The sequence below is a fragment of the Electrona antarctica genome (assembly GCF_951216825.1).
Source record: "Electrona antarctica genome assembly, chromosome: 4".
Taxonomy (NCBI): Eukaryota; Metazoa; Chordata; class Actinopteri; order Myctophiformes; family Myctophidae; genus Electrona; species Electrona antarctica.
The window spans coordinates 22,714,307-22,724,215 of NC_136809.1; the positions used below are offsets into that span (position 1 = coordinate 22,714,307).

Genomic DNA, 9,909 nt, shown 5'->3' on the forward strand with positions numbered 1-9,909 from the left:
AAAAAAATACAAATACATATAGCCACTTGCACGAAAATCGCTAAAATGAAAGAAAGCAGTAAATGGAAAAATAAAATAAAAATAAAATAAAAAAACATTTTACTTTCTCTAATACCTAAAACACGAACCTTGGTTGAAAAAAAACTAAAGTTGTCCTTTAAAATTGGGATTATGAAATTATGCAAAAACTCCCAATTCAGAAGATTCGTGTCTGTGTTCAGTGGTGGAAACAAGCTTCCAAGAGCCATACAGGAGGGAGCTGCTTTGTACAAAATGAACATGAGTAAAAACCACAGTGAGAATTGAGTTCAGGAGGAAAACACGCTCTCGCCTCACTCACGCTCTCCAGCCACATGGCAACCATTCCACATTGTGTGTGTGTGTGTCTGTGGGGTGTGGGTGTGTGCGTGTGTGCTGTCGTGCGTGTGTGCTGTCGTGCATGCGTGCTGTCGTGCATGCGTGCGCGTGGCGTGCACGCGTGTGTGTTTGTGATGAGCGATGAACTCTTATGTTAGAGAACAGACATGACATCATAGACTTGTAAAACAACTTCTCTGTGTTTTTGTCATTTCATGAGTTGTGATGTGTGTGCGACTGTGTGTGCCTGCGTGTTAGATGTTGGGTGTAACAGTATGCCTCTGCCTGTGTGTGTGTGTGTGTATGTGTGTGTGTGGTGGTAGTGGGGGCGGGGGGGGGGGGGGATTCACCGTGGGACATATTTAATAACTGGAATGTGAAGGTCATTCTATTATCACTATACCAACTCTCTCCCAAACTCCCTCTCACTTTTCTCTCCTTGGAGTCGTAAACAGATTCAGATTCACTCTCTCTCTCTCTCTCTCTCTCTCACGCACGCCAGTGTGAGTAAATGATATACACACACTAAGTGAGAGAGATGCACTTAACACACACACACGCTCTGGTGTCTCTGGGTAAGGCAGTAATGCAGACATCCATGCGAGACAGACATCTGGAAGTTATCTGATTTCCACGATGGAACAAGGCTGTCTCCTGTAGCTGCCTCCTCAACTGGCCCGCAGCCAGTCAGTCAGTCAGTCAGTCAGTCAGTCAGTCAGTCAGTCAGTCAGTCAGTCAGTCAGTCAGTCAGTCATTTATATGAGTATAGCCCCAATATTGAATGTCATGTTAGACAATTATGAGACATTGTCAACTTTCTCAAACTAAGTTCATAAGTAGTTAATACCAAAGACGCCCTGGTTGACGGCAGACTGCTGGGCGAGCGCTGGCTCTTTGACAGGTTTTTTTGGACGATAAAGTATAGATTTAGACCACGACGGAGAGGCAACGTTCGAGCTTTAGCGCGCTCGGTGTTGTCTCTCGTGGCTCAGGTTTGCTAGAGCGGACTCATCCCCATTCGAATTGCAACCGGATAGGCACAGAATTGTAAATTAATACCCCCCCAAGGCAATGCCAACACAGAGCAATATTTCTCCCCCCTCCCTCCATCCCTCCATCCCTCACTCACTCACCCACTCACTCACTCACTCACTCACTCACTCACTCACTCACTCACTCACTCACTCACTCACTCACTCACTCACTCACTCCATCAATTTCACATTGACTACAGGTTGTAGTCATTGAACCACGGTCGTACAATGAAATCTCACTCCAAGGTTTTCTGAAAAGTTACTCAGCAGCCCTGTAATAGTGAACCAAAGCTGCTGTACAAATCCCAACAGTGTTTTACTAAGACATCTCTACCTTTGTGCCTCTCTCCCCCAATCCTCCAGACCTTTAATGAATTTGAGATTGAACAGCACCAGGAGTGTGCGTACGACCACTTGGAGGCCTTCGACGGGGACAGTGACACGGCGGCCATCTTGAGTCGTCTGTGCGGCAGTAAGGTTCCCGAGCCGCTGGTCTCCACGGGCAACAAGATGTACCTGCGCTTCATCTCCGACGCATCCGTGCAGAGGAAAGGATTTCAGGCCACACACTCCACCGGTATGGATGATAGAAAGGATGGATTGATAGTAGGAACAGTGAGTGAATGAATGATTGAATTAAGATTTTAAGAGCTTTTGAAGAGCTGTGTTAAAGTAAAGTAACATAAGTAAAGGCAAGGCAAGGTATTCTCAGTTAAGGTGCATGTTAGTCTCTACTTTGTTCAGAGCACTAGCACCCTCTAATGGTGGACATTTACATTGTGGTCAGGGTCAGTACAAACTCCAATTTGATGACACTGGATAACCAGAGGAGCTGGGTGTATCTGCCATTCTGCCTTCAAAACAACAAAAACACAAAAATGGTGGTGCATCTTCCTTCAAAATAAAAGTAGGCCTAATAATTGGCAATGCATCCACTTTCAAAATAGCATAATAGCAACAAAAAAAAGCATAATCGATGGTGCACCCGCAGAACAGATTTCACATTCGGCCGTTCGGCTACCGTAGAGGCGTAGACCACAGTCAACCAACATGAAATGGTGCACGGTGCAAATCCATAGTGCTCTGGTCAAAGTCGCTGAGGTGCAGGAGGATCAGATCCAATACTGAGGAGACATCATCAGCCTGCCTAAGAAAACGGTTCGAGAACGTCGAGACGGCAGAGAGGCTCTCAACCCTTCTGTTCCCCCCCTCTTGTCTCCTCCCCTCTCGCCTTCTCTCTCGGCAGAGTGCGGAGGTCGGCTGAAGGCGGAGGCGCGCCAGAAGAACCTGTACTCTCACTCCCAGTTCGGGGACACCAACTACCCGGGCCACACGGACTGCGAGTGGCTGGTGACGGCCGAGCAGGGCTACGGCATCGAGCTCATCTTCACCACCTTCGAGGTGGAGGAGGAGGCCGACTGTGGCTACGACTACATCGAGCTGTACGACGGCTACGAGCCCAACGCACATCGCCTGGGCCGATTCTGCGGCTCCGGGGTGAGGCTGCAGCCGAGGCCATGCACCGGCCACGTGTCATGGCGATCATGTGCATACCCCAAGATTTAGATAGATAAAGAGACTATCTACAGCAGTGGCTGAATTTTTATTTATTTTTTAATTAGTTTAAGTCATGAAAATGTGTACTTTTTTTGGGAATGTTTTTTGAAAATCAAAATGTAGGAAACAAAAAATAAAAGGCCCAAAAAAGTGTTCATCTTAAAGGAGAATTCCGGATTAGCTGGATTTTTACCTTAATTTGATGTTATTATATCCTAGTACGCGGGATACAGGTGAAACATATCTTAACTTCATCCATCCCGAGCCCACCGTAGCTCTGAGTGTGCACAGGGGGGGGGTTTGTGGTAAATAGGTTATTTTGATCACTCGAAAATTCCGTTTTTTGTTTTACTCATAATGTCGCATAACTATACATAAATACATAGATACATAGATACATAAATATTGAACCTGAGCCTATATGGAGACACACACTGCTGGCCTGTAGGATCAGACCCAGACAGCTTTCACATGTCTACCTCTATGTATTCAGAAGAATGCACATAAAGTGCACAAAGACCTGCACACCGTCTACCTCTAAAAGCTTTCGCACACCCAGAGTTAAGGCGAAGGAACAGGTGCGTCGGCAAGTGCACATCAAAAATAAAAAAGAAAGATACTGCTCGGTACAAGAGTATATATTTATTGAATTTTCAGTCCCAGTATATACGGACCTTCTTCAAAACGTTGCCTTCAATAAATATAATTATACTCTTGTACCGAGCAGATAATCAGTGTGCGAGCATATCTTAGATGTGTACCTCTAAATGAACAAATGCAAATGTGAAGCTCTTTCTCTCTGTGTTTGTTTCATTAAAGTTACACTTACTCTTTTCTCTGCCTTAAGCCCAATTAATAAGAAGGCGGCGTCACCCTGGCGAAATTTTGCCTACTTACAAGTTCACAAAGCGCCGCGTCCATGGCGCTTTGTGAGCTTGTAGTAAGTCGGTTAATTTCGCAAAACCGTCATACCGCGAAGTGTAAATTAGGCTTTACTTGATACCAGGAATACCTCTTTCAGGGACGATAGAGTTTTAGAGTTTTCAACTTGGTGTTAGCAGAGCTGCAAGATGTCTAATAATCCCCCCCCCCCCCTCTGTTCCCATTTCCCTCCACCCCAATCGCCTTCCAGCCGCGGGAGGAGATCTACTCCCCGGGTGACGCCGTGCTCATCCGTTTCCACAGCGACGACACCATCAGCAAGAAGGGTTTCCACATCCGGTACACCAGCACCAAGTTCCAGGAGAGCCTCCACGCCAGGAAGTGACCTCATGCACTCGAGCCCCCCCCCCCCCCCCCCCCAAACCTCCCCCTCCCCCGGTGACTCCTTGGACTTCCATGCAGCGTGGCACGACCATCACCTTGACCTGGCCCGCCGCCGTGGCGATAAGTACATGGAAAGGTCTTAAACTGCTCCCTTCTCCAGAGACGGACAAACGGACGTCTGATCAGGACGTGACTGGACACTGTGGACGTCAGCCAGCCAGGGGACTCACGGACGTAACAGAGAGGATCCGTTGCTCTGCGAACAATGGTCTTTTTCATTGGTGCCAGTGAGTGGCTGTTCCACTCTTTAACAGGAGACAGGGAAAGGAATGTGTGGATGCTTTGGATTACAAACCTCAATCAATTACCTTTTGCTGAGAACAAGTGACCTGCTGCGGCCCGGCGGGCGGCGTCAAACATTGCGACAAGCGGCCGTGTGTTAAACAAACTCTAAACAAGAGCTTAGCCAAGGGACCAGAATGAGGAGACAGTTTTACAAGAGGAACGACGTGCAGAGATGTAGCCTACTGAAAACAAACACGCACACACGCACGCACGCACACACACACAGATACGCACGCACAGACGCACACACGCACGCAAACATCACACACATATACACATACACAGCCTGTGGATGCTTTGAAAGGTGAAACAATGCACTGCTGCTCAGACTGACCCGGGAGCAGTGAATAGAGACTTAGGCCGATGTATTGAGTTGTCAGGTTCGACCTCAAACCCTGTACTGTGACCAGACAGCTGCTTATGACATAGTGAGTGACATTTGTATTGCCTTTGAGGCCCGAGATATGGTTCTGGACTGTCCAGCTCACAAATGGCTGCAATTGGTTATATTATAATTATTATTAATGTTATTATTATTATCCTTATTCTAAGGAAGAACAATGTGATGTGAACGGTTACTGTATGTGTGTATAAAGTAAAACATGAGCAATGTAAGGCTGAGCCCTTCCCTGCCCCCTCCCTTTTGCTTAAAGCTTTACGCAGACAACCATCAATAAATGGAGTGAAGAATTAACACAAAGAGAGGGAAAAAAACTAAAAACATTTTAAATGAAATGGAACACTCCAAACAGCAACCTGTGATCATGTTGATGTGAAGCCTTGCATCTACGGTTGGTGTGTGTGTCCATGCCGTTCCATCATGGGATCCTTGCTCAGCGCTCGACATATCCACCAAATCCACATCCCCAGGACAAGAACACGGTCCGTCGTGCTATAATATACCATGACAAGCGGCTGGCCGTGTTCTAAATGTTTGACATTTTAATGGATATTGGAAGGGATTTTTTTTCCTTTTCTTGGAATCACAACCCAATATCCCTAAGAGGAGAGATTTTCTTGGTGCTAAAAAAAGAAGAAGAAATAAATAAGGTTACGGGACTGTGTGACTGACAGATTTCTGAGGATGGGGAACGTCAGAGGCGAAGGTGTCCAGCTGCAGACGTGCCGTGCAGATGGCACAAACATGTGCGTCAACAGCACTAGTCCGGTGGAACTGTCATATTGCCTTAAGCTTAATTTCTACTCCATCGCACAATGGTACTGCTTGCTGACAAGTTGAAAATCAGTTCTTGGTAGCAAATGACACCGTCGTACTAAGGAAGGAGTATAAATTAGGCTTTAGAACTAAATGTATGCTCTTGCACATAATTCAAGTAGATTGTTTTGGTTATACTGGGGGTTGTTCTCGTCTGTCAACATGTTTGAAGAACTTGAATGATTTCATGGCGAAAACAAAGAAGCGAGAACTAGCCTGTGTGAGAAACAAGTGTCTGTAGATTGTGTGTTACTTCACACTCACGCACGCACGCACGCACGCACGCACGCACGCACGCACGCACGCACGCACGCACACACACACACACACACACACACACACATACACACACACACACACATACACACTCAGAACTAGGCACACTATCGCACACACAAAAACATTAATACAGGCAATCAGCATGCACACACGGCAACATAATTATATGTATGCATGCACATATACATTTGACGTAACACATGCACGCACAGACGCACGCACGCACGCACGCACGCACGCACGCACACACACACACAAAGTCACACACACACACACACACACACACACACACACAAACACACACACACTCCTATACATGTGTTCACACTCACTGTTGGGAGCAGGCCTCATTCGTGTCACATGCAACCGTATACACCATGTATGTGTGTGTCAATGGAGAACAGTCAGATCATGTGTGTGAGCTAAACTCTTGTTTTTCAAACTGAAATAATTCATTGCTGTACGTGCCACGTCGTGCCATGCTCCAGGTGACCCTCCCTGTCCAAAAATGTAGTTAAGTTTTTTCACATCAACCTCCATCTCTGTAGTCCAAACAACCTCCATATGATTGACTTCCTGTATGTCGGTCATTAAAAAAAAAGAAAAAAAAGAATTACACACAGGTTAAAATGAACACGTTGAGGTGTCTGGGTTTACTTTGTATGTGTGTGTGTGTGTGTGTGTGTGTGTGTGTGTGTGTGTGTCTGTGTGTGTGTGTGTGTGTGCAGTCCTACTTATGTTCCTACTTATCGTATAACCAGTGGTTTCCAACATTTTTCAATGGTCCATTATTTTAATATTTTTATAATATTTTGTATTTGATCCACGGACCACCATTTGATGAGATTTAGCCTCTCAGACTCAAAACCATGCTGTATTGATGTGATACCATAGGAGAGATAACAACAAAATAACAATTATTCTACATGCTCTAATTGTGTAGACTTGTAAATTAAATAGGCCTAACACAGATGTAATTTAATTGAATTCTTGAGAGTGTAAAATGAAACCAAATGGAGCCGTAAGGGTCCATTTGGTTTCATTTTACACTCATTTTCATTTTACACTATGGTTGTGAACCACTGGTATAGTCAGTGAGGTGCGATCACACAGGATTTAATTCTGCACTGGCTTCATTTCACTCGTTAGCTTACCGTAATTAGTTAATTACCTCTTGTCTGGTTCACCACTTAAAAAAACCCTCTAAACCAGTGGTTCCCAAACGTTTTAGTCCGAAACCCAAAAGAGAAATGTGATGTCTGCCTAAAATATGGTCTACATACATTCATGAATCCACTTGCTGACCGGCTGTCGGTATTGAGCAATTCTTTTATATAGGGGTTTATATGTGACCACACCATTAACAACCTATAAGGCAGAAATTAAACAATTTCATTATGCTTTAAGTAGCTGCATGTGACGTGTCAAACTAGGGTTTTTTTTATGATTCTGAATCCATTCCAAGCATTATTTTTGCACAAATAAATGGCCATAGCTGTCATCACAAATGTGATGAGGTCAGCACATTTTGGGCACGTGGCTTTGGCCGTTTTTAGCCCAAGGAGTGCTTTTTGTGCATGATCATGATTCTGGAAAGGATTCAGAATCATGAAAACCCCCTAGTTTGACATGTAACATGCTACATAAAGCATAATGAAATTGTGAAAATCTTGCCTTATATAGGTTGTTAATGGTATGGTCACATCATCATCATTTTTCGACCGCGGTCGAGATCATGGATTTCACAATGCCACGCCAGACTTCCCGGTCCTTCATTGCCATCCCCAGTTCCTGCTTACTGATGCATGTGTCACTATAGCGATGACATCAGGGAACGACAGTTTTCTACCTCTGGTCTGCTTTGAGGCAGGATTCCAGAGAAGGGAAGATATAACCACATGATCAGCTCTGTAGCAGTGACTGACAAACTGTTCTTCTGGATCAACTAGTGAAGAAACATGGGGAAGGTTGCCGTATATTAGAGAAGTAGTGGTCACATATATAGTGGTCACATATATCCCCCTATAAAAGAAATTGCTCAATACTGACAGCCGGTCAGCAAGTGGATTCATGAATGTATATAGACAATATTTTAGGCCAATAACAAAAACTATATACCAAATGTCCCACTTTAAACAAAAGAAGCTTGTTGGCTCTCGGACTGCTAGGCTGCAGTAGGCTATAGGTGCAGAGGCAGGTCTCTACAAGCACTGCTTTGTTGTGACCTGGTTTATTATGCCTATTAGTCAGGTGGAGGGATTTTATTCTAGAAGCCCGCCAGAAATGTCTAAAACTCCTTACAGAGCACAATAATCCTCTTTATCAAAAGCCATTAAAAATAGTGTTTTTCTTAAGAAGAAACATTGATGGTAATATGGTATATTTAGGCCACTGAATCCGCTGAATTAGATTTTGATTTGTGTTTCGACTTGTCAGCCAAATGGGATATCTGTGATATTACACTAATTGTAAATATGGTCTTGAGGTAATTGTTTATCGTCCAAAATCATGAAGGCTAATTTGACCTTTGGGATACACAAATATGTTGGTGTGTCCAAAAACGTAGTTACTGAACTTTGGCTGTGTAGACCTCACAAAAATCACAAAATGACCATGCAGATTACTTGTCATATATTTTGTTATAACATTTCCAGTACAAATGTATAGTATTAGCAATACTATTTTATTCCATTAAATGTCAAATGGATATGCATCAAACTGTGTAAGGAAACTCAGCCAATGTTAATTGGCTGATCATTGGGCCAATGAAGGTTGTATAATATTTATATTTTTAATAAGAGATTATTTTCATACCAGGGTCATTACAATGAAAGCTGTTGCTGTGCTATTGTGTAGTAGTTTACCTCAGTGGTTTTCAAACGTTTTTGGCCTTCCTGTCTTTGATTTCTGGATCCAAGCACCTGCCTTTACCCAGTCACTATAGGTGACCACGTCTAAAAAGACAAATTAAGACTAAAGAAGTTTTATTGTGCTCTGTTTGGAGAGTTTAGATATTTCTGGTGGGCTTCTAGAATAATATATAATGTAATGCACATTTTCCTCATTTCATCCTAGATTTTTTTTTTTCCTATCATTAAAACCCTAGAACACTAAACACAGGTGATCTTTCACGCGGACAGTGATATTTTTGCATCATTGAAGGTAGGTTTGTTTCCCTGCCTTCCCACATCCCTGTTCTTTTTCTACCAGCAGGTGTTCAGGTGAATTTCACCTGTGTTTGGGTAAATGATAGTGATAGAGAAAAATCCCATACACCCACAATGGGCATTTTGTTCATCTTTCTTTTCACTGGACCATTCTCACATGTCCCAGGAATGGGTGGACCATTCTCACATGTCCCAGGAATGGGCGGACCAAAGGAGTTCCCAGCTCAATTTCTAAAGGAATATTTTTTTAAATAATACCCACATTTTTCACAGATTTCCCCCCCTATAGACTTTTTTTCCCCCTTTTTTGGGGGGTGAAGATTCATGATGAAATATTAAAGAAGAGTACCTCAAGTTGCCATGTATTGCTGTACTTCAATATATTTGTTATGGAATATATTACATTGGGTAGCATATACCCGTCTTTAGTGATGGTTTGACAAAGGTCAAGTTTAGTGTTCTAGTGTTAACTCATTGTGTCTCCATAGTCCTCAGTATCATGTCAGGTATCATGTGACATGAATGATGATAGTTGATACTGACCATAATATTGTCATGATAGTCATGATACTGACATGACACTGACCATGATACTGACACGATACTTACCATGATACTGACATGCAGTGGCGTGCGCAGACATTTAGAAGGGCAGGTGCTCAAGTGAAGAAAGGGCACCTTGTGCAGC

The 9,909-nt window shown here is 43.7% G+C and overlaps 1 protein-coding gene across 1 annotated transcript in view; it reads left to right on the forward strand.

The window, feature by feature from the left end:
* tll1 (tolloid-like 1) overlaps positions 1 to 4,215 on the forward strand; it is a gene marked incomplete at its 3' end in the record, with an annotated part of 57,711 nt that extends 53,496 nt beyond the window's left edge. Inside the window, exons 19-21 of the mRNA XM_079498959.1 lie at positions 1,755 to 1,968; positions 2,638 to 2,888; positions 4,081 to 4,215. Of these exons, the coding sequence (XP_079355085.1) occupies positions 1,755 to 1,968; positions 2,638 to 2,888; positions 4,081 to 4,215 (600 nt within the window). The remainder of the gene's footprint in view (positions 1 to 1,754; positions 1,969 to 2,637; positions 2,889 to 4,080) is intronic.
* Between the last annotated feature and the right edge of the window lie 5,694 nt (positions 4,216 to 9,909).